General features: G+C 40.0%; 1 protein-coding gene across 1 annotated transcript in view; it reads right to left on the bottom strand.

The window, feature by feature from the left end:
* Positions 1–6293: 6293 nt before the first annotated feature.
* The window catches only part of CERS6 (ceramide synthase 6), a gene marked incomplete at its 5' end in the record, with an annotated part of 64073 nt that continues 57282 nt past the window's right edge, over positions 6294–13084 (bottom strand). Inside the window, 3 exons of the mRNA XM_010285311.1 lie at positions 6294–6455; positions 9395–9418; positions 10440–10596. Coding sequence (XP_010283613.1) covers positions 6294–6455; positions 9395–9418; positions 10440–10596 — 343 coding nt within the window. The remainder of the gene's footprint in view (positions 6456–9394; positions 9419–10439; positions 10597–13084) is intronic.

The raw sequence follows: 13084 nt of genomic DNA on the forward strand, positions 1-13084 counted from the left end.
ACATTATCCCGAACCGTGTTCTGTATACAGTGGCTCTCCCTTGTGCTACATATGTTGAGGGGTATATGTGGAATAGGAAGCAAAAGACATTAGACAAGCAACTGGACAAATTCCCACATAATTAAATCTCTCCATAAATCTCTCCAATAAACAAGACTTTAAATGCCATATTAAATGCACTACAAGATTCTCTCTATTTATTATCATGGAGACATATTAACAACTACACTAATTAGTTCTTTAAACACAATGCAAATCCCCAGGTTTACTTCTCTTCTGGAGGCAAAACTTCAACTAATGTGTTGAGATTCCTGTGTAACTGGTATTTGTGTTATAAGAACTGTTGCCTCAGTTTTCTGCTGAAGTTGTAAGAATGTTTTCATGCATCCCATTTAGAAGGACTTCCTCATCATCTTTTAATGCTGTATCAGAGCCTGCCTGACAAAGGTACTTTGTAGGCTTTACTTTGATGAGTGTGTGAGAGCAATTCCAGCTCAGTTCATTGCTACACAATGATAGCTCCATGTTTAAAAAAAAAGGAAACACATCATTACCCCTCTTCCTTTTAGCAGTACTGAAAAAACATACGAACCCTGCCATAAATAAGCAAGCAGATTTGGTCTACTGTAATGGTAGAGGTCTGAAAGATGCAGCTTCCTTAGCAAAATCAAGAGCTGCAGCTTTTTCTCAGGAGAACCGCTGTAAAACAGTGTCTCTCTTCTCCCACTTCTGGAAGTGGTTAGTAGGTGGTGCTTTGCTGACTGACAGTCTAGCTCAAAAGATCTGAGTGAATATCTACTTTTAAGAAACTCTGACCACCTAGACTGAAAAAAGACAGCTTTTCCAAAGTGGTTCCAGCTGGACATTCAGAAATTATTAACATGCAAAATTTTACTTTTGAAAGCCTAGCAAAATGGTCTTTTTTAAATAAAAATATTTTAATTTGTATAGAGAGAACTTATCCTTCTAACACTTACTGTTACAAACAGTTTCATATAAAAAAATAACATAAAATACTGCAGTGATGATCTCAGCAAAGACATACTTGGATCTGCTCTAAAAATGCTGGAGTCTGCAGTGTGGATAACAATCCTTGAGCTAAAACAAAGGAAAACATTGTTTGCATTTCGTAGAAAAGAGAAGAAAATAGACACTACATTCCTAATACTTATGTTTATTATGAAAGTGTCTCCAAATTGAAATAGCCCACAATACTGATTGGTTCCAGAGATTTTTATGAGGAGTAATTATTTTCCATATTAAAAAAACCAAAACAAAACCAACCAAGTTAAACATGAAATAATTCCCAAAGTTCTACACAACAGCTATACATTAAAGGACTTCTAGCTAGCACATCACTGTGTCTGGGACAGTGGAGTTCCTACACATCACTGCATTTCTGAAAGAGTTGCTCAAGCACAAGATTGTCATGAAAACACAGCTGAAATAGTGTCATCTGCCTCACCCGAATTTGCAGCAGGCAGTCAACATGCACAGTATGGTATGAGAGCTCGTGTATGAAAGTTAAACCCCTGGACTGCAAGAAGCTGAAGCTCAACAGAAGACAGAAAATGTGTTTTGGTGCACAGATCATTTTAGGTCACGTAAGACAATAATTTTGGTCTTTTGTCTGACACGTGTGATCATTGACATGGCTCTAAAACATCATTTCATAGTATTTCCTCCAGTTTTTTTAACTGAAAGCAATTTCAAAGACTGAGAAATCTGTACAGACACACTCAAACACTGTGTTTTCATTGCAACTCCAATCAGAAATCTTTACAATTTAAAAGCTATACACATACAACAATTTTCCAAACTTCCACTAGTGCTTTTTAAAAATAAAAGAAAAAAACAATAAGGTTGTCTTATTAAAGTTCCCATTAGGTTCCTGTTCCAAATCAAAATCAGTAAGAAAAAAAACCAAAAAACAAAAAACCAAACTGGTTTTGCTTTACGGTTTAAAGGCAACTGTAGTTTGCAGAACACTGAAGCTAAGCCTAATAGGGTCTACATTACAGGAAGGGTGAAAAGTATTCGATAGCTCCTCTCATACAAAGGTCACAAGAAGTAGACAGTAGAAGACATACAAAAATGAATTGTAGCAAAGAGATTGAAAAAATACCAAAGCATCAACTGTAGAAAAACAATGGTAGTCCATATTTCTCTGAGAATACAGAAGGCTGCAGTAATGAGAACGTGAATGAAACAGGCATTGGGCTTCCTGCTAGAGTACTCTCCGTAAAATACACGTGGTGTCTATATCAGACCATGTTGATCATCATTGACATTTGCTGCAAGGTAACGGCTTTCACGACCATGTCCCGTTCAGAACCAGAAAGTGGTTTTCACTCGAAACAGATACAGATTTAAGACAAGAATCTCTTCACTGTAGGCAAAGCTTTCAGTGCATGTACTTGGGTCTCAGAAAAACGATTTGGCATTCACAATCACACAGAACCGTCACAGGCTGAGACAAGAGCATACAAAGCTGTGATACCTGTTCCAATTCTGCTGGAATCATTAAATAAATAACACATAGAAAAAACTACAAAATGGCAACAAGGAAACAGCATGGGACACTTTGGTATTTTAGAACTATCACTATTTAACATTAAAGAAGATCCAAAAGACTCCAACATCCTCCCTTGTTGTTTGATCAGATATTTCTACCATTTTCTGCAATGTTTGTTTTTATTTTTTTATGATCCTCCCATATGATTATTTCAGTACAAAATATGCCAATATGGGAAACAATAAACAAAGGGAGACCTGAATCTTATTTTACTATATTCTGGGCTGGCTAGGGAGAGAAGACAAATTCTTACTATTTACTGACAAACTCTACATATCATTTCCTTATTTTTCTACTTCAATATCTTTACCACTGTGTGGTGTACTGTACTATAAAAAGGGAGCACAGAAGTTGAAGACATATAGGTTATAGAGTACAAACCCTCATTTCTAAAATGACTAAAATGGCAATTCTACAAAAGGTACGAATATACATAACTTTTTAAGATCTCACATTTACCATGAGCCATGCGAATCATTTCAATCAATTTTCTGGAATATGTGTGATTATCCTCTAAATACTTGATGGCCTCCAAAAGCACCTTCCAAAGCTCTTCGTCAGAGAAGCAAATTCAAATGAAAAAGGAAATAGTTGCCTGAAATTCTCTCTGCAGAGTGGAAGATGAAGCCAAAGTTTTGACATCCATTGGTTAAAGCAATGAATCAAAGCACACTGCCACATATGATCACTAAAACACTTGGTCCTTCCCAACACAGACAGAAAAAATTGTGTGAATTTTTAATTTCCATTAAAAAATTGTACCTTGAAAGTTTAGTGATTGTTCAGCAAAGTTTAGTGAAGTTCTCAATGCTTCCTTACTCATATCCCATTTCGGCAAATGTGTCATTTGCATCTCTTATCTCACCTATTTTCCAGACATACCTGTATTAAGTTTATTCTAGCTGCTAAGAACAGACTGCAAAAAGCCAGGTTTATAGGAGATAAGTAAGTCACTGGGAGTCAGCTGAACCATGGTAACTATGTACATGCTTTAGGGCATCATAGATGCAACTGAATTTAAACCTCAAAGGAAGAGTTTCAATCCAATTTGCATTATGTAACAGTGAAGGTACCACTAAGAGCACACGTAGCCAGCGATGGTAAATCATCTCAAGGGTTGTAGCCTTGACTGTAAATTTGAATCAACACTATAGAGCACAGCTGGGGGAGGACCAACAGGGACCAAAGGTCTCCTAACTCTCGCACAGGGATTGTTATTCTGCTCTCTGCCCTGGCATCAACAATGTTACAGTACCATTGTATGTTATCTACCTTGTGTACGTTGGTAGTTCAGAGCAACATTCTGTCCCCACATAAGACAAATATTTTGCCAGATTGCCATTTTTGTAACCATCTTTGCAGAAGGGAAATGGTCCAGTGGAGGTAGTAATCAACACCATGAAAGAGGTGTGTTTAAACTGATATTCTCAATTACCATCTGAGCAGGGCAGCTTTCAGAAATTATAACATTCAATTCATTCAATATATGCCATAATTTTTTTTTTTTTTTAAATCTTGGTATCATCTTGACATTAATTATTAAACAACCACCACTTCAAATACTGTGGATGGGATACTATTGCAATCGGTATAACCTGCCCTGCAGATAACTGTCTGAAATCAGAGGCACAGGAGACAGGTGAGAAAAATTAGAGGCAGAGAAACTTTTGGGAGAGAAGAGATTTAAATAAGAGTCCCTTGCTCCCTCAGATAAACTCATAGGCATATAAGCTATGCAGCTGCTGAATTACAAGGTTACCTGGCTTTTTCAAAAGATGCTCTGTCGATAGTAAAACTGACAGATCTTCTTCTATGATTTACAATTTTTCAGTTTTCTTACCTTTATTGTCCACTAAGTGGAGGTACTATTTTCATTCATGCCTTTTAGCACATTTTTTGCTAACACACAAGGGTCCCTATGGATAATAAAGGTTTCAGAAGTTTTCAGGAGTGACCAGTAAAATAGGACAAATCCGTTTTTCCAAAGAAGAAGTGGCAACACAACTTTCTTCAATGGAGTCTGTATAAAAGAGAGCCTTTAAACATGTTTTATGGCATTGGAAACTATCTATATTTTGCTATTTGCATAGGTGGAAGGAGTGAGAAAGATTTCCTGGCTTAGAGTTCCAGATGAACACAGCACTCCAATCCCATTGTATATAGAAGACACACTGTTAATTTTTTTCCTTGTTTGTTCCTGTCTTTTTTTTTTTTTTACTTTTTTAAAATTAATTTTTTTAATATATATATAAGTCTTTGGTCTATAAGCACATTGGTTCTGTGTGCACATACACAATACTGTTGAACAGTAGGTTGCATAGAGTCTGTTACCCAAGAACCTCACCTACTTTTGGCACTGCTGTCACAAATCACAGAAAAGTGTCTTGCAAGAGTTGTATGATCCTTAGCATCCTACATCAAACTTTGATCTAGAAACTGGAAGAAGTGTGTATATAATGTTTAAAAAGATGTTTATTTTGGGTGTTACTTTGTCTTCTTTGGGACACAGTTTGTAAATCTTGGATGAAAAAGGAGAGCAAAATTATTTTACAGACACCCTTAATTTTATTTTATTTCTAGAGGTGATGAAATACTGCTGAGCTTTCAAAGTCTGCTATGAATGATGTTAAGTGACTTTTGCTCAAGTTTTCATGCATTTAAAATAAACTACTTCTAGTAATGTATGATATTCTGCCTTCTCTCTCTTCACCCTACCAAGAAAGTAGCAATAATTATAAGAACAATACCTAGACTGAACTGTGTCCGAGGAACCAATGAACTTTTCATTTGCTGTTTTTTCCATTACACCCCTGCTGTCATCCACCTGTACCTGCAAGAACAGTTTCAGGAGTGGGGTCTGAATTCACAATGGTGCGCTTGAACAAACACCTTTCAACATGGAATCTCTGCAAAAAGCTAAAATCTGTAGAGGTCAAAAATTGCAAGGCAAAAAAAAAAAGTGAGAATGAGTTTATCCTAACTGTTGACATCAATGCTTTTGGGTATTTGCACACCTAATCAAATCTACTCCTAATGCAATTAACCACCAAATTGAATTTTAAATTATGTTAAAAAATATCCCACAATTACCACAGGTTTTTTTTCCCAAAACTGCTAATTGACCACATTACCTACTATTTAAAATATCAATCCAGTGTTTTAATACTTTATGTTGGAGGAACGGCCACTGTGACTTGATAGGCAATTTCAAAACCAGCACTTTAAAACACAAAGATAGCAAAAATATCTGAAGCGGATCTAAAATCTATAAAGCTATGTTCTATCTTACTGTAAGTAACAAATCAGGCAACTATTACTTATAGCAGACTCAGCAAAAGCAACAGGGATGGACAGAAGAGATCTGAGCATGATGCTCTCCACCACCGAGAATTCCAAGAGATAAAGTTTGAGAATGGATATTCCCTTTTGTCCAGAAGTTCCCAAAAGAATACAAAATAAATAATATTTCAAAGACAGTACAAGTGAAAATACTGCTCCCATTGTGTCAGTTACATACACATACAGCATGCCTACGTATAGAGAATGATGTGTTGTCTTCATTCACAAACAGGAAATATGGCAGTGCACTATCAGAATGCTTTGATACGCCTAATTTTTTCTGATGCTGAGATATATGAAGAAACCGCATTCACAACTTATAATTTACTTCCAGTAGCAAATAGTTCATTCTGTCGTGTCTCATGATTGAACTCAAGGATTAATGCTCCTCTGAGCAAGTGCCACCAGTAAGATACCCGTTTGTCCCATTGGCACCGCCGGTCCCATTAGTGGTGACAGTGCTGTGCGGGGTCTTTGAACGAGGTACTGTTTCTTCCTCATCTGAGCTTGACTCAATGTCACTTCGGTCATCCTTTGCTACCTGTAGAATTTGAAAAAGAAGCAAGCAGTAGGTGATCGTAAGGAAACAACTGAGCTTTTTGGTTCAAGCTAGACTCACGAGAATTCAAACAATTTTCAATTTGAGCTTTAAAGGCGATCTCAGCTCTAGCACACTTCTCTGCCTTTGCCTGCCTGGACTCACTTCAAACACAGATGCCTGTACACACATATGCCCCGTGCAAGGCAGAGTGAGAACTATGCACTGGTGCATTGAAGGTAGTATGTCCAAGTGAGGGCACAGTGCTCAAGGCAAAAGATTGTGCACAGACTAAAATAACCAACAATCCAAGCTCCCAAGTTCAACCTAGCCCCCCATCCCTCTGTCCTCCTCCTACAATTTTATTTCCTGTGCTTCCTTTGGGATGCTTCTCTTTGACCTGATAATACAAAATATTCACCCTAACTTCCTCCCCTTCATCTCCCAACTCATTCTCTAGATGCCACACAGCTCCAGGGAACTGTGCTACGGGCTTGCAATAGGAGACAGGAGTGCTGTCCGAAACATGAGTCACCACACCAGGTAACACCAGTCTCTGTCCTCAGACAAGTGGTGAGAACGGGGCTTGGAAACACTGGACAGAATCCACCCCAGTCCCTATCACAGGAACGACAAACACAGTTGAGCAGTTCCACTATCTGCCCCATCATGCCACTGGAAAGCTTTCAGAAACAGACTGACCTTAATTTAATTGCTAGAGATTTCCTGCTAATTTTCTACTGACTTCCTTCCTGCCAGTTTATACCCATTTACTGGGTGAATGCCGTTTCTTAGGTTAAGGAGTCTGCTCCCTTCATTTGTAGGGCTCTTTGAAGGTCGTAAATGAAAATCACCAAGATTGAGAGCTGAGCACTGAGTCTCTTCAGAATCTCTAAGTTCACTTTGCTTCACTTTTGCATTCAGTCAGGGGCATCCAAAGCAAGGAAAAACATGAGGAAGCCAACAGGTAGGTTAAGAAGAGCAAATAAGGGCAACACAAAAGAAAATCCTGCAAAGAAAAGGCCTTGCCTGCCCTGGTTTTAATGGGATGTTTTTCCCATGGAAGTAACAAGGCACTGTCAGTGTGTAGGATCATAGGATAACTCAGGTCAGAAGAGACCTCAAGAAGTCTATGCACAACCTCCTGCTTGAAGGAGTGTCAGCTATGGAGTCAGGGCAAGGTTACTCAGAGATTTATCCAGTCTGACCTTTAAAATCTTCAGAACTGGTAAAAGTGCATCAAATGAAGTAAAAAAAAGCATCAACAGAAAGAGGTCTCAAGTCTAAGCTGCATGAAGCTTTAAAGATGCTGCTTTCCTTGCCTGATTGTCCCCCTGTTTGTATAGTTGAGCTTCCTAATTCATTCAGAATCTATCCATGCTGTGCAGATTGCCACATCGGGCAGTTACAATGGACTTTACTATAGCGAATGGACATAAAGGGGGCAAAACACATGGCAAGTCTTTTCCCCAAAGAAATCAAAACCATTAAAGAACAGGGCCACTGCATGTAACTTTTGTCTTACAGTAATTCTCCTCTACTCCAGAAAGCCCTCATGACAATTCTGCACTCCAGCTCTCACCTCGGAAATGGCCATTTGCCTTTGGGGTTCCCAATGGTTCTACCATCCTTGCAATATCCTGACACCTGAGTGACACTATTCTGCTTGGAACAGAGAAAAAAGAAACACACAGTTCCCATATACCCCCTAATAAGTAGAGTTTTTAATGTCCATGTCTATCAAGCCCACAATTCTGACAACATATGAAACTGGACTTCAGCTGAAGTCAGAAATTTCATTCCATACTTACACAGCTTCAATTAACAGATTACTTCAGTCTCCTTTACATAAAGCGACTTTTATATTAAAGCCGGTGGAGATACAGAAATACACTTAGAATTATTCTTTTATCAGACAGAAGAGAATGGGCCCAGCACAGGGTACTGAGTGCCTGCAATCGAGGTGAGGGCAGACCAGATGATGGAAAAATTCTGCGTCATTTTAAATTCCCTTAATATATGAAATTCTTCTGCTAGGGTCCTACTCCAAGGCCAAGCAATCAAAAGAATGTTATATGCTCCAGACACTTCTGTTAAACATATGATCTGCTCTCTTCATTTTTAAAATGCAGCAACATTACCAGGGTCCTTGCACTTAAAACCTGATATGAAAGCCAACACATCTTGCACTACTTAGTTCTCTTTGTTTATCCCTAAAAGAAGCCACTAGAGTAATTTATACAGGAGTCTACAAAATATATATCTAGGTTCATAAAACTCATAAGCATAACAGAGAGTAAGAAATAAATGATCAGGATTAGTTAAAAATGTAATGATAATAAATTGCTTTCTCAGCTGAGTTGTTCCAAAGGTGGATGCTGGTAATACAACAATAAAACAATACTTAAGGATGAATACCTACAGTAAGATATCTGTAATGTGATGTGAAAATTTATTTTACTGCAGAAATGGAAAGAACAGGGCTGTGAGTGAGGAAGTAAGTAAAGATCTGAAGGAAGAAGAATCCTCCATGTATGTCGTGCACAGGCATCTTTAACCTGGTCGCTGTCTTACTGCAAGTGTCTAACTTTGCTCTCATACAACCTAAATTTTCTCCTGTGCAACTGTTTGAACTACAAGGCAGAGGACTTACGCTCTCCTGAATGGCGGCAAAGTGGCTGCTTATCCTGCTGATATATAGGTGTTAAAAAGGTTGCAACCTTTTTAACCTTTGTAACCCAAATACTACAAAGAGAAGTGGGTTTGAATAGTGTTAAGCAATGCATAGGCAAGAAGTAAAAATGGCCTTTAGTCTTCACTGAAATATATAAACACAAACAATGGATAAAAACATGAAGCAGAAATTACAAATTAAAAAACCCTCACAAACACCAGTATTGCACAGAATAAATCCTTTGCTTAGTAAATTTAAAGAAACTTACATGCAAGGGGTTCCACTTCCCAGCCTTCCAGCACAGCACAAGGGAAAGGATAAACAAGCAGATTAAGAGAGAGTAGGAAGCACTCTTTGAAGTCACTGGTGTAATTCAGACAGGACAGCTGAGGCTAATAATTGCTAAAAGCAGAGGAGACTGAAGTGTGGCTTCCAGGCAAACTGCAGTTCATAAATGCACTGTCTTTCATACAGAGGGAGTTGCAGATTCTGGGCTCCATCCATTACAAGGCTGAGCTCTCCAGTACATTCCTAGAAAGCAGTTTTCTGCAGAACAATCCTATTCACTTGGGGGCGGTCACATGTTTAAAACATCTACTCATGCACTCTACTCTTTAAGGGCAAAATACCCTGTACTTAACACGATCTGTAAGTGTTATTTCTATTGTCTAAATGTGAGCACCATATCTGCACAGCAAGCGTAATGAGGCTAGTGTTTCTGTGAATTATATTTCCCTGTCAAATATAATAATGGCAGCAAGACACTGAATTTTATCTCAAATGGTCTTGCTATAGGAATCCTTGAAAGAAAGTACATAGCCCTTTGCAGAAGCTCATTAATACCAGAACCCAAAAGAGGCTGTGATTTGTAACTTTGCCACTAGCAAAGGCAGCAGAATTTCAATTTGTATTATTATTACTATCACTACCAGCTGGGAAATGAACACTTTGCTAGCAACTACTATAAAGAAGAATAACAGAACTGGCAGCCACAAGAAAGCAGCTTGCTTGTTTGTTTGGTTTTTTTGAATCCACTATCTTAATGTAGTTTGATTCAGTGTAACACATTATAAAAAAGAAGTGTGGAAGCATATATAAATAACATCACTATAAAGAATGTATTAACTTATCTGACATTTGTTAGGAGGAGCAGAAAAAAGTTTCCATGAAAGGAAAGAAGAGTTCACATAAAACTTGTGTCTTCAGTAACATGTTATGAATTAGAAAGAAAAAGTAACCAAAAAGTCAGTGACCCTGTATTGATACTGAAAAAGTTGAAATACTAAACATGAAACAGAACCATGCTGTCTTACCTTGCCCTTTGAAATAGCTTTGTAGGCCGCCTTTATGATTAGGTAAGACCAAAAACAGTGCAGAATTTGAAGAATCACAAGCAGCATGTTGAAGACCCATAAGGCAGGAAAATTGCCCAGAGCTTCATACAGTTCAAACAATGTTGTGTTTAATATCCTAGAAGATAAAGGCACAGAAAAATAATTACACTATACCAACAATCTAAAAGCAGCCCTTTTTAAATCAAGATGACAAGTACTTCATTAGATGGGACCCACATCGATAGGTGGTTCTTAGAGCAGTAGTGACTTTGGACTGAATCACACATGTGTCTCCAGAGAGAAACAACATCAAAACGTGATTTTCAGTGTTTAACATCACATATGGAAAACAAAGATCCTCAGTGTGCACTTCTTATTTTATAAAGCTGGCAGGTGTTGATTGTCTCACATAACTCCTTCCCTGATTAATAACAAAGATTACTTTATTCCATTTTTTAAAATCAATCTTTTCCACCTCAGCTGCTTCCAGTAGGGGCTTGGTGCCCCCATATTAGCACGGGGTAAGAGCATGGATGAGGACTGTTACACTGCAGTGCAACCCATGTGCAGTACCATGTTCTTCAAACCATGTTCCCAGGCTATGACAGTGAGCTGCAATCTCTCCCATGCTACATGACACAAACTTACACCAAGAGCCAGGCAATGCTCCCTAGGGAGTTCTCTCCCAAACCCAATCTCAAACCTGATGGATTTAGCTAGAACTCAATCTGGCCATGGTCATGAGGGACTACAAAAAATGTTTTTACAAGTATATTAACAAAAAGAGAGCCAAGGAGAAACTCCATCCCTTATTGGATGCGGGGGGGGAAACATTATCACCAAGGATGAAGAAAAGGCTGAGGTACTTAATGCCGCCTTTGTCTCAGTCTTTAATAGCCAGACTAAGTATACTCAGGGTATTCAGGCCTCTGAGCTGGAAGAGAGGGATGGAGAGCAGAATAAACTCCCCATAATCCAGGAGGAACCAGTTAAGGACCTGCTATGCCACCTGGATTCCCACAAGTCTATGAGGCTTGATGGGATCCACTCAAGAGTTCTGAGGGAGCTGGCGGAGGAGCTTGCGAAGACACTCTCCATCATTCATCAGCAGTCCTGGTTAACAGGGGAGGTCCCAGGTGACTGGAGGCTTGCCAACGTGACACTTATCTACAAGATGGGCTGGAAGGAGGATCCCGGGAACTACAGGCCTGTCAGCCTAACCTTGGTACCGGGGAAGATTATGGAGAGGTTCATCTTGAGGGTGCTCACAGGGCATGTGCAGGACAACCAAGGGATCAGGCCCAGCCAGCACAGGTTCATGAAAGGCAGGTCCTGCTTGACCAATCTGATCTCCTTCTATGACCAGGTGACCCGCCTAGTGGATGAGGGAAAGGCTGTGGATGTTGTCTACCTGGACTGAAGTAAAGCCTTTCACACTGTCTCCCACAGCACTCTCCTGGAGAAACTGGTGGCTCATAGCTTAGACAGGTGTACTCTTCACTGGGTAAAGAACTGGCTGGACAGCTGAGCCCACAGAGTTGTGGTGAATAGTGTTAAATCTGGTTGGTGGCCGGTCACAGGTTGTGTTCCCCATGGCTCAGTTCTGGGGCCGGTCTTGTTCAACATCTTTATTGATGATCTGGATGAGGGGATCGAGTGCTCCCTCAGTAAGTTTGCAGATGACACCAAGTTGCGTGGGAGTGTTAATCTGCTGGAGGGCAGGAAGGCTCTGCAGAGGGATCTGGACAGGCTGGATCGATGGGCTGAGGTCAACTGTATGAGGTTTAACAAGGCCAAGTGCCAGGTCCTGCACTTTGGTCACAACAACCCCATGCAACACTACAGGCTTGGGGAGGAGTGGCTGGAGAGCTGTCCAGTAGAAAAGGACCTGGGGGTGCTGGTTGACAGCCGGCTGAACATGAGCCGGCAGTGTGCCCAGGTGGCCAAGAAGGCCAACAGCGTCCTTGCCTGTATCAGAAATAGTGTGGCCAGCGGGAGCAGGGAGGTGATCGTGCCCCTGTACTCGGCACTGGTGAGGCTGCACCTCGAATACTGTGTTCAGTTTTGGGCCCCTCACTACAAGAAGGACATTGAGGTGCTGGAGTGTGTCCAAAGAAGGGCAACGAAGCTGGTGAGGGGTCTGGAGCACAAGTCTTATGAGGAGCAGCTGAGGGAACTGGGGTTTTTTAGTCTGGAGAAGAGGAGGCTGAGGGGAGACCTCATCACTCTTTACAACTACCTGAAAGGAGGTTCAGTGGTGAGGTGGGTGTTGGTCTCTTCTTAAGTGGAAACCTCAGCACCAACAGGAATCCAAAGTCAAAATAATCAACCAGTCAAGGGGCTTAGCCCTGGGTCTTAAACATCCTGGGTGCCTGCACTAAACACTAGGGTACTGGGCAGCTCTGGTGGCAACTTTCTGCAGAAAATTCAATTTGCACACCACTCATATACAAGCAAGAGCGAGGATTAGCAGTTACTTAAAGAACAGGTGGACAACAGGGATACTTGGGGGCAGTAAGGGGTGGGTGTCAAGGAAATTTGAGCAGTTCTAGGCATTTGAACCAAATTTTTGAGAATCAACATTTCAGATGCAAGCAGTAACAGTGATGTTACAATATGACTTC

Source organism: Phaethon lepturus, unplaced genomic scaffold (genome assembly GCF_000687285.1).
Source record: "Phaethon lepturus isolate BGI_N335 unplaced genomic scaffold, ASM68728v1 scaffold2684, whole genome shotgun sequence".
Taxonomy (NCBI): Eukaryota; Metazoa; Chordata; class Aves; order Phaethontiformes; family Phaethontidae; genus Phaethon; species Phaethon lepturus.